Source organism: Gobius niger (assembly GCF_951799975.1).
Source record: "Gobius niger genome assembly, chromosome: 23".
Classification (NCBI taxonomy): domain Eukaryota; kingdom Metazoa; phylum Chordata; class Actinopteri; order Gobiiformes; family Gobiidae; genus Gobius; species Gobius niger.
The window spans coordinates 4,703,215-4,715,601 of NC_136874.1; the positions used below are offsets into that span (position 1 = coordinate 4,703,215).

At 42.5% G+C, this 12,387-nt stretch overlaps 1 protein-coding gene across 1 annotated transcript in view; it reads left to right on the top strand.

Moving 5' to 3' along the window:
* Nucleotides 1–3,647: 3,647 nt before the first annotated feature.
* ptgfrnb (prostaglandin F2 receptor inhibitor b) overlaps nt 3,648–12,387 on the top strand; it is a 107,591-nt gene continuing 98,851 nt past the window's right edge. The window contains exon 1 of the mRNA XM_079582010.1: nt 3,648–3,781. Coding sequence (XP_079438136.1) covers nt 3,709–3,781 — 73 coding nt within the window. The 5' untranslated portion in view covers nt 3,648–3,708. The remainder of the gene's footprint in view (nt 3,782–12,387) is intronic.

Consider the following 12,387-nt stretch of genomic DNA (forward strand, 5'->3'; position numbering starts at 1 on the left):
ATTTGTGAGTGTTTGACCCAGCGTCTGTATGAGCAGTAATGGCGCCTCTGTTTCCATCACAGTGGCCTCTGATGCTCCATGTTTGTAATGTTTCTGGTAGGTTTTCACTGCTGACGGACTCTTGCACCAGGAAACCTTCAACACAATTGATCCTGGAGCCTCAAAGACCCCACGCCAAGCTAAATTACGCACAAATATCAAGTTTTTAGTGGTGTAGTGGGAGGACAGTGTGGTAGGAGTTGAAGGAGTGCAAAGGCGCTTTAGGTCCAGCAGAGGGCGCACTAGCTCTACTTCTACACCACTGAAGAATTACAAACAGCTGACTTTGGACGTTTCACATCTTAGTTTTCCTCAAATCTATATAAAAAAACAGCAACTTTCAAACAACATATTAAAAACACATTTAAATATGTGGAGTTTTTGCTCAAAGTACTGCCCATCAAAAGTACTGCGTATATTTTACTGCCCTTTTACAGCAGCTACACCAACACCTAACGCGGTTCATAAATAGGACCCTGAATGTAGCTTTTGTGAATTTTTGCCCCTTAACCCCTGGGGTGAAAAAACGCAGAGCGCCTGAGGGTCGTGACCTTTCACCCCTGCGCTGTGCGTGTGCGTAAACATGCAGCGGGACTGGGACCAGGCTGGGACCCCCCAAGCACCGGCTAATGTCAGTCAGTCAAACTATTTATTAGAATGTCTGGACTAAATCTAATCACACTGAACAGAACGCAGGTAGTTTTTGTATAAGTTTAGCAGCTCATATTTCAGTCTCAAGTCTCAAGCGTTCAGGTATTTCAGTCGACACTCCCCATAGGCTGGGACCCCCCAAGCACCGCAGCTCAATCAGTCAAGATAAAGTATTTGTGGTCGTCAAACTGATGAGGGGTCCCGGGAGGCGGTCAGAGGGATTTACCTACAGATTCCCTGCATACTGTAGTGCAGTGGTTCTCAACCTGGGGGTCGGGACCCCCAAGGGGGTCGCGAGACAAATTTGGGGGGTCGCCAAATCATTTAGATAAAATATACATATTTTCATTAGCGTATAATCTAATGTTTTATTGTTGCATGTGTTGCTATTTTACCAGAGTGCCATTATTTGTTCGTAGTTTGATGAATTTTATTTCAGCCATTTGTCCATCCATCCATCTTCTTCCACTTTTCCGTTTCCGGGTCGTGGGGGCAGCTGCTGGAGTTGCCCAAATCACATTGCACCAGCCCCTCATGGCTCCTCCTGCAGGTGGTGGGTCCACAGAAGGACGGCCTCATGGTTAATCGGGCCTGTTGGTCTCTCATAAGGAGCTTCTGAACCGCTCTTTGTGTGACCCGTCACCGAGGACCTGTTTGCCCTGGGAGACCCTACAGGGGCACGAAGCCCCCGACAACAGAGCTCCAGGATCAAGACTATTTGTTTTTTATCTTTGTTTTATAAGAATTATAGAATAGAATAGAATAGAATAGAACGTTATTGTCTGTTCCAGAGAGCAGAAATGTGTCTTTCAGCTCATTGAAAATCCAATATGTCGGCTAATGTTCATATTTCTCACGGTGTGACCCTGGCAGGGGGTCACGAACCCCTTTACCTGTTATAATGGGGGTCGCGGCTCCAAAAGGTTGAGAACCACTGCTGTAGTGTATACAGACGGCCATACAAGGGGGCGTGTGTGGACTATAAACACATTTATCACACACCAATAAGGTCAAGCCAACATCTGGTCCAAGTGGATGTATTTTCACTGCAAATTGTTCGGGAGAAGCGAAAAACGGTGCTTGTTGCTAACGTTAGCATACGTAGCATGAAGCTAACGTCACTTCCTGGACAGTTTTGGTCAAGTTACTTTAAAATGGTAGCATACTCCATGTTACTTTCAGCAAAATGTAAACTAAAAATACTAATAATGCCACCAAGCAAAAGTGTAGTCAACAACACTCTTCATGGCGAGAAGGTCCGGGTTCGATGTGTGTGGAGTTTGCATGTTCTGTAGGTTTTCCTCCGGGTACTACCACTAAAAACATGTACAATAGGTGTGGATGAATGAGAGTGTGTTTGAGAGTGCACATGGGGGACGACGGCCCAAGGCTAATCCGGTGTGGCTTGTTTACATGCATGAGACCCACGTATGTTCATTAACATGCACTGTCCCGACCAAATAAACCAATAATTAAACACATGTTTTCCCATAGTTTGTCTCCTTTACCCAAATCTAAAAGCTTCATGAAAAAATAACAAAATAGCGACAAAAAAGATGTGAATGATGATGAAAATGCGGCAAAGAAGCATCAAAAGAGACGAATCCAAAATCTTAGATCAGGTTTGTAGTTCTTTTGTAGTTAATGGGCTGTTGAACCACTTTGCTCCTCTCCATGTCTCCTTTTATAGAAAAATATATTCATTATTCAGCATTTGTGGATCAATAGTAGAAAAATCTGTTGTTTTCCGTCTGGCTGCTCCGAACATGGCCATATATGGGCAAGTCCAAAACTACCCTCTACATCAAAGTCCATTATTTTGCTGGTTTGTCCTTGTTAATTATCTGAATCCTGCCACAGAGTCCCAGGTCTTTAGATTCATTAAGTATAAGCTGTTTATGAATAAGAGATGTGATGTGATCCCATTTTGAAGACTCTCTATTCTCTCTTATACTTACATTATTTCAAACTATAGTCTGATCCCCGTTATCTAAGCCTCCTTACTTAGAATGGAAAGTGGTTTAATGGATTAAAGTAATTAACATTATAAGAAAAGATGTAAATGAGGAAGTAAACATATGCAAATCATGGCAACAGAACAGGATTGGTCACAGAGGCTGGAGATGAGCAGTGAGACCTCCTTAAAGCACTTCATACACATTTAAATCACATCACTTCATTAGAACAGGCTTTCATTTGTGTTTTTTAAAGACATTTTGCTGGATAAGGTTGGATTAGTGCCCGTCTTTTACCCCAAATCAACTTAAATGTTAAACAATTTACCCCATTAATTCATATTGCGTGACCAAACAAGCAAAAATCCCGAGGAAGTTTTAGCGCCTAAGAGTTGGGGATTTTGTGGGGGGACGCTTGGCTCGGGGGCACAAAGCCTTTAAATCTCAGACTAATCTGATTTGCCACTGATTTAACTGTTTTTTGGTGTCTGATAATAATGTATGCAACAAAACAAGTCGATAGATGATTCAAATGTCACGTATTCCACGTTGCAAAGGCGCAAAGGTCAGACGCGTAATAGAATTTAGCCCAAAAATGGCACAACAGCTGTGCGTAAAACCGATTGAAATGCATTAATCTTTCTCTCTCTCTCTCTCGGTTCGTGTGACTGGGACCTCCCTTCGCGGCGGCACTCCTCCTTCAAGTCACCTTACTTCCGGCCACTCTTCGCTTGTCATCCCGGTCATTCCTGCACTTTCAGCCCGACGAGCGCGCGCCTTCTCTCTCGGATACACCGTGTGGACTATACGCTTTTGGATCATGCACTTTTGGAGGTTTTATCGCTGGAGAGCCTGACAACCACCGTCCCCGACCCGGCTGGTGAAGGAGTGCGTTCTGTGGAGGGCTGCTGGTGGTTGGCTGGTTGTGCCAAGCGCTGCCCGGAGAGGAGGCACTTCTCCCGGGAAAGGTTTTAGCGGCTCCCGAGTCGGCGGCTCACTTCGCTTCAACTCCGCGGCTTTTGTGTTGAAAGAAAAAGCACTGCGAGTCAGAACGGGGGGAGCGATGGCACGGAACTGTGCAAAAATGAACATGAAAAGCTGCTTATTTAGTCTAATCTTTGGGATTTCAATGCTAGGTGAGTAACGCCGATAAAACTCCAGCTGGTTTCTTAACGGCGAATCCCCTTTAACGTTTTAAGCTAATTTACATTTTCCGTTCCAGATAAGTTCATGTGAATTAATCAGAAAAACCTTTACACTGTCAAACCAATGCATGATGTGGATTAATTCGGCACAGTTTATTTATATTTATATGCTTGATTTTTACGTAGGGTTTGAACGTTTTCACAATCTCCACTTCCAAGTTTTCCATAGCGATACTTGAAAGGAGCAACGCTTATGTCGATATATAAACGTGACTACATTTTCTATGGTCTTTTAATGCCAGCCGAATTAAAGAACTGACGTCCTGCCTTAAGAATAATGCGACAATTGAAGATAACGCTTGATTCTCATGAGTAATGATGCGGAAATGCAAAAATATGAGTTTTAAAGGGGGTGTTTTGCATTGTGATCTGCACGTTTGAGGGTAAGCAGGTATATTGAGCTGTATGTCCTTGGATTACCTTGTTGGCCTATGTTGAATAGTTTGTGGTGCTGTCCTGGCTATAATTAGAGTACATTATATGGATTGTGTGTGATTCTCATACATTAATATAGAAGGCTAATCACATGGTATTTGAACTCCATTGCCCTTTGAGTTGAAATGAGTCGCTCGGACACTTCTTGCTATGATGGCTAACTTGAAATGAGCACTTTTGACAGGGTCCCATTGGCCGCTCTGGACCGGTCATTATTTCTATGGCTCATCTTCTGAGACTCCATCCATTCCCCGCTATGGGCCAGTCCAGCCGATGCTTACTCACTCGTCAGGTATTTGATTTTGTACAGGAGTAAAAAGGCCAAACGAGTCCAACGCCGGCCCCCGGATGACCACAGGACCGACTGTGTCAGGACTTGGCAGACCTGAATGTGATAGGGCGCTCCCCTGTGAAGCCTAAATTAGTCCGGTGTAAGATGATCGAATGTCCCACGCGTAGCTCTGGTGTGTGTTTCCCTGATAGGAGGAGGCACGAGCGAGGCCAGCTGCAAAACACGCTCCCTTCACCGAATCCATGAAAACCTGGGAGATGAGTTATGATTATACTTTTGGAATAACTAGGTATAGAATGCATGTGGTATGTATTAACTCCCTACCCCCCCTGCCTTTACTCAAATCTAAAGCCTTCTCGACTGGAGCCAGTGTAACAGCTCATTTGGAAGCTAAGACTTACAAACAAACAGATCTTTTTCCTCAGAGCATTTTTGCCAGTTTTTCATTGTGTATTTGTCACTTTTTTGTCGCTTTTTTTTGCGTTTTCAGCCTTGTTTCCGTCTCGTTTCCGTCTCGTTTCCGTCTCGTTTCCGTCTCGTTTTCGTCTCGTTTTCGTCTCGTTTTCGTCTCGTTTTTGTCTCGTTTTCGTCTCGTTTTCGTCTCGTTTTCCACTTGTGCTCCACAGTGTATAAACCAGGTCCCAGAGTGGAAAGATCTCAAAACGCCTCTTACGTGATTCCATTGCTACGACGTCTACGCAACTTTTACTAAAGCGATGACATCACAGCTCCAGAGTCTGTGATCCATAATCTACTGACCTTATGATGGTTTGACTCCGCTCCTCTTTGCTCCACTGCCGTCCACAAGCCACAGGTGACAAGCAGAAAAACGCGAGTCAGTCTGTGACTTTTACTGTTAGTCCAAATACACAGACAGGTTTTTCTGCTTTAGTCCCGTTACGTCTGAAGAATAAACTCTCCTCCTCGTCTCTTCTGTAGATCCTAAATCCTTGAATCAGTTTCATTTTCACGGTTTACATTCCACAAACTGCGCCCTCTACATCTTGTTCTGTTATCTGTGTTAGCGTCACAGCGCCTCACACAGGCCTGGAGGATGAACTGCACCGTTTTCACAGACCTGAGTCGACCCATGTGGACGAACACAAGAACGTTTCGGAAAATATAAGCGTTTTGTCTTCGTGTGGATATAACCTTAGTCTCATTTCTCATCTCGTTTCTTGTCTCGTTCTCGTCTCGTTTTTGTGGCCATTTTGTTCCTCTTTTGTTGCTTCTTTGTCACGTTTTGGCCAAACTGGAGAAAATGTAGTGGCAGTTTCATGGAAGAAAAGTTTCGTCCGACGAGGGAGAGTTTCATTTCTCAAATTCCCAAGGATTGAACTGGGACTCGCTCAAGGTTTTGGCCCTTAACCTCTTACCACCCGCCTGAACCAAATGCATTCTGTCCTCTTTGGCCATTATATAGGTCTGTGTAACACCTCATTTGAATTTTGAATTTTTGTCATTTTTTGTTGAATTTTTATCACTTTTTGGTTGAGTTTTTGTCACATTTTTTGTTGAATTTTTGTCACTTTTTGTGGATTTTTTGTCATTTTTTTGTTGAATTTTTGTCACTTTTTGGTTGAGTTTTTGTCACATTTTTGTTGAATTTTTGTCATTTTTTGTTGAATTTTTGTCACTTTTTGGTTGAGTTTTTGTCACATTTTTGTGGATTTTTTGTCATTTTTTTGTTGAATTTTTGTCACTTTTTGGTTGAGTTTTTGTCACATTTTTGTTGAATTTTTGTAATTTTTTGTTGAATTTTTATCACTTTTTGGTTGAGTTTTTGTCACATTTTTGTGGATTTTTTGTCATTTTTTTGTTGAATTTTTGTCACTTTTTGGTTGAGTTTTTGTCACATTTTTGTGGATGTTTTGTCATTTTTTTGGTTGAGTTTTTGTCACTTTTTTGTTGAATATTTGTCACTTTTTTGTTGCGTTTCCATCCTTGTTTTCTTCTCATTTTTTGGTGGCTGTTTTGGTGCTTTTTCCCCAACAAGCTTTTTGATTAGGGTAAAGCCAAACTGGAGAAAATAGGATCCGTTCAGGTGGGAGTTAAGAGGTTAAATACAGTATCCAAGGCCCATATCCAATAAGGAACTCAAAAAATGGAACTCCTGGATCACTTGCTATGGTCCGAGTCTAACTTTGCTCAAAAGCTTTAGTGTACGATCATTTAGTCCAACCCTTACATGGCCCTTCCTGAAGCACTTATCTTCAATTTCCTCTCAGCGTTTGATCCCCCACTGCTGCTTAACAAAGAAAAAAGGTGCCGATATGAACCAATAGGTGGTCATGGCATTGAAAACCCATTACATTAGTCACATCCTGGGCCATTTCTTATGCAGCGATACGCTCGATTGGAAAACTCATGTTTGAGAAATATTTCATGAGGGGAAAGCGGAGAGTTGAGCTGTACCAAAGCTGGGATCAAACTCGGGAGAATATTTTATAGAAGCAGCAGCAGATTGCCATTTCGAACAACATCGTACAGAAATCATTGACTTTTTAAAAATATCTCAAGTGGAGGAAGTTTTGAAGTTTAAAATATCTTTCCTAAACCAGGGCTTGAGTCAGCACGGAGGAGGGTTTGGCCTTTACTCGCCCATTTCTGTTTAGCCTTGGCATTTTAGGAGACGGATTGGAGGCTAAGGAATCGTTTCAATGGCAAACTTTATAGCGTCTTTGTCGGAATTCGGAAAATGTGTCCTCTGCATTTCAATGTCGCTAAAGTACGGGCGTTTCGTTCAGGTGGAGATGGTGGAGCAAGGTGGCCTTTGGTTCAGCTAATCATGAGTTTTAATGTACTTTGGTTGGGATGAAGGTTAGGAAATAGGGGTTTTAGCAATTTGTTAGATCAGAATTTCTTCCTTTCTGATTCACATACAATACAAAGTGTGAATTATAGTACCAGTAGTTTTATCTTATTTGCATACAGTACGAAGTGCCCAGAATTAGAGGGTCCCATCCATGGATAAAATGTGACGACCGTTCAAAATATTCAGTATAAAGTTACTGGGATTGCCTCCTGAAAAGGGTCCCGTCACTGAAAACCCTTGTGTTTTGAGTGTCCAGGTTTGAACCTCATACAATATTTGACCTTCCAAGTACCTCCAAGATCAAATAATGACTAAACCAGGTCTAAACCTAAATCATGTCTAAACTTTGATGTGAACCATGAAAATGAATCTGAAATTGTAGATGACCCTGAGTAGAGATGTAGCGATAAAAAAATGTTTGAGTCACGATTATTGTGAGGGAAAATATTGCAATTTTACGATTGTTCACGGTTAAAGAAATGAAGCAAGATCATACTGAGAATTTCTAAAATCCTTTACAGTCCTGTACACATGTTTACAAGACATTATATTATGTATGTTTTTACATGTATTTAACCTCTTAATCCCCGCCTTAAAGGAACAGGCCACCGTTTTTCCACTCTGAGACATGTTCTAACCTGAGCTTAGACGAGTTAACCTCTTAACTCCCACCTGAACAGCTCCCTAATCAAAAAGCTTCTTGGGGAAAAAAGCACCAAAACAGCCACAAAAAATGAGAAGAAAACAAGGATGTAAACGCAACAAAGATGTGACAAAAACTCAACAAAAAAATGACAAAATTTCAACAAAAATGTGACAAAAAATCAACACAAGTGTGACAAAAACTCAACAAAAAAATGACAAAAATTCAACAAAAATGTGACAAAAATGAAAAGAAAAAAAAATAACTAAAAACAAAACAAAAAGGCGACACAACACAGCAACAACGCAAGGAAAAAGATCCGTTTTGAGGTGCTACACAGGCCTATATAATAACCTAAGAGGACAGAATGCATTTGGTTTAGGCGGGTGGTAAGAGGTTAATGCTTACCTGCACCCCGTTTGGAGCCATAGGAATACACTGGGAGAGGCTAAATGCTAGCAACATCTTTGGTCTTTTTGCGTGACTGAGCGCACACAGTTCTTCCATATTGAGATATGTTCTTACCTGAGCTTAGACGAGTTGATTCGTACCTGTCTGGTCTTTGTGCCCGTGGAAGAGATTGGTCGCTTCCAACTTCACCCCCGTTTGGAGATATAGGAATATACTGGGAGAGGCTAAATGCTAACGACATTTGACTGAGGGCACGCAGAAAGACCAGACAGGTACACATCAACTCGTCTAAGCTCAGGTAAGAACATATCTCAGTATGGAAAAACTGTGGCCTGTTCCTTTAACCGGGAGTCAAGGCGGGGTTGAAAAAAAGCATCAAAATGGCGACAAAAATGAGATGAAAACCCACAAAAGAACAACAAAAGCGAGATGAAAACAAAGATGAAAATGCGACAAAACATGACACAAACATAAGTATAAAAAAGCAACAAAAATGTGACAAAAATGCAACAAAATAGCCACAATAAAGTGACCACAACACGGCAACAACGCAGGGAAAAGGATGAGACACTGGCCTATCGTCTATAAGAGGCTTTTCTCTTTGGGTAAAGCCGAACTGGAGAGAATGTGCTTGGTTAAGGCGGGGTTTTAAGAGGTTATAGGTTGTTTTAGTTTTGTCATTGTCATCTTTTATCTTTATGCTTTTACCCGTATGTTAAAAATAATTATAGGAATGTTTTGAAATGCCATAGAATATTATTATGAGCAATATCTAAAGGAAGCAAATTCTATCAGATCTTCTCCCTCTGAGTGACCGAAACAAATGAACCTCTCAGCTGTTCTTTTGGGACTCTTCCCCTGGCAACGTTATGCTGTTGCTCCTAAAATTCGTACTTTCATGGACCAGATTTCGAGGCAGCCGTAAAATCCACATCTTCTGCCGCAGCGCCCGACGTGCTAAGTTTCTCCACTCTTTCAGCAAATGACTCAGTATCCCCCAAAAGCATGTCTGACTGAGCAAACATCCGCCGCGTTTCCCTTTAATTTAGCTGAAGCCTGCCCTGCTAACCCCGTGTGATGTGCTCGCTGCTGAAAAATGCCCCGGCGCATGTTGTTGATTTGCCGTGGACGAGATAAATTAATCTTTTTGACAATTGCGCTTGAGGTAAACACACAGCACTCAAGGGTCCGGCGAGGCGTGGTGCCGGCTTTCCCCACGGGTTCCCAAACTGGGGGGGCAGGGATCCCATTGGTGGAACTATTCTGGGGTTAAAAGTGTGTCTTTAAAGCCTATAGATGCCTGTGCTGTATATACAGGCAGGTGCAGGGCCTGGCTGTCCATTGTAGTCGGAGACACGCCCAACAACTCATGCAAACAAGCTGAGGAACGAGCTCCATAGACTAGAAGACATACAGACTAATGGACTAAAGCCTGGACTCAAGCCTGGACTCAAGCCTGGACTCAAGCCTGGACTCAAGCCTGGACTCAACTCCATCTCCAGAAGTTCTCCGACGACTCCGCCATCGTGGGCTGTGTGTCTAAGGGGAACGACCTGGAGAACCGGTCAGTCATCATAGACTTTGTGGACTGGTGTGAGCGCAACCACCTGTGCTTGAACATCAGTAAGACGAAGGAGATGGTGATCGACTTCACGAGGAAGCCACTGCCGTACACACCGCTGAACATCCAGGGGGAGGACATTGAGGAGGTGGACAGTTTCAAGTACCTGGGTGTGTTCACCTCAACAATAAACTGGACTGGTCCCACAACACCAACGCCCTGTACAAGAAGGGCCAAAGTCGCCTCCACCTTCTGAGGAGACTGAGGTCGTTCGGAGTGAGCAGGCCTCTGCTCAGGACTTTTTATGACTCTGTGGTGGCCTCTGCTCTCCACTACGCTGCCGTGTGCTGGGCCCCGGGCCGCACAAAGCGGGACAAGAACAGACTGAACAAGCTGGTCAGGAGGGCCAGCTCCGTCCTGGGCTGCCCCCTGGACTCTGTGGAGGAGGTGAGGGACAGGAGGGTGTTAGCCAAGCTCACCTCCATCATGGACAACACCTCCCACCCACTGCGGGACTGTAGAAGAGCTGAGCAGCTCTCTCAGTGGCAGACTGAGACACCCTCAGTGCAGGACGGAGCGCTACCGCAAAGCCTTCATCCCCACTGCTGTCAGACTGTACAATAAGACTGTGAAGTAACATGTGCAATAATCTCTGTATCAGCTGCACTTTATTAACTCTGAGTGATCTTCTGGAACGCCGACTGTAACAAGTGAATTTCTCCTTTGTGAGATCAATAAAGGATTATCTTATCTTATCTTAAAGCCTGGACTAAAAGCCTGGACGAAAAGCCTGGACTAAAGCCTCTAAATCAAGACTAGAACTCGGACGTAAACCAGTGCTAATCCTGAACTAATCAAAGACTAAACTACTGCATTTTCACTTGCTCAATGTCCTCCTCCCTCCTCAAAAATGCTTAAAAGTATCTTTCTAAATGTGAAATGTGCACTTTATTAGGTCTTTAACATGGAGGTTTCCAGTTTTCTCTAATGTTTCTGTTTGTTGTCATTGCCTTGAGTTAGAGTCGATGGCGTGTGAATAATTGTCTAGACCTCAGATGAAATGTCGCTCTGTTGGCTTCAGGGGGAAATTATAAGTTCGTACTTTATAGCCCCGCAGTGTTGAGTTTTATGTAACTGAGACTTCCTGTTTTACTAAGAGTTTAGGCTTGGTTTAGTCCCTGGTCTGATCGAGGGTTAGTCTTGCCTTAAAGTGCAGATGACAGGTTTTAAAGCTGCTGTGACTTATTTATAGGGCTGGGTATCTTTTTCAATACCAGTACTTTCACGATACCTACAGTAAAATATTTATCATCCAGAACCAGAAAACAGACATTAATGTTTAGACGATCTGCAAATATCAGGTTAATCTCCAATGTCAAGAAATGTGTGAAAAATGGGGAATAATTTGGGGAAAAATGTGGCAAAAATAAGGAAAACGTGTGTAAAAAAAAAAAAAAAAACTGAGGCAAGAATAAGAAAAAAACAAACTTTTTTAAATTAGGCAAAATAAATTGGCAAATAATTGTGGGCAAAAATCATTTATTTCAGTTAAAACAACCAAGTCAGTTCCTTTAACGCCGTCCCTGGACCAACAGCCTCAAAACTTGGATCTAAAGATAGATTTTTTTCAGTACCTGCTTTCGATACCAGTTGTACCAACAATTATTTCCTGATACCAGACTGGTATCACTTAATGGCACCTGGCCCTACTTATTTAGATGGATAACATCTGTTATGAGTAATAATTATCATCATAATTATCATATTTCAGTGAAACAGCAAATTAATGAAGAAATGTTGGGCAGAAAAGTTATTTTTATTGAAAATTTGGAAGTGACATAGATAGAGGTGAAGTTCCATACGTTTGTTAAGTGTGACATCACACTTATTATACACACAATAATAAGCTACTTCCAGGTCCAAACTGTGGAGAGCTGTCTAGATCAGCGGTGTCCAAACTTTTTTCATGGGGGGCCGCATACTGAAGCGTACTCGGGGTGAAGGGCCATAGTTCGGTCCCGCGAAACCTTCGACTAGCAGAGGTTTAAATTGTGCCACAACACCTTTTATTTATGCTTAAAACCTTCATGCCAGCTCTGTCTCACAATAAAATGTTAGTCGTTTGGTTAGAATTGTATAGAATTATGACATTTCAAATAAAAAGGACAATCTGATGATGTGAACTGATTCAGCAAGAGGCCGAGGGCCACCAAATATTGGTCTGAGGGCCGCATTTGGCCCCCGGGTCGCACTTTGGACACCCCTGCTCTAGATAAACGCAGCAAAAAATGTAACTTTATCTGAATCTCCTCCTGAAAAAACAACTGATAAAAGGCCAACAACTGCTTTACTCCTAATTCAAACAATACAGCTCACCATC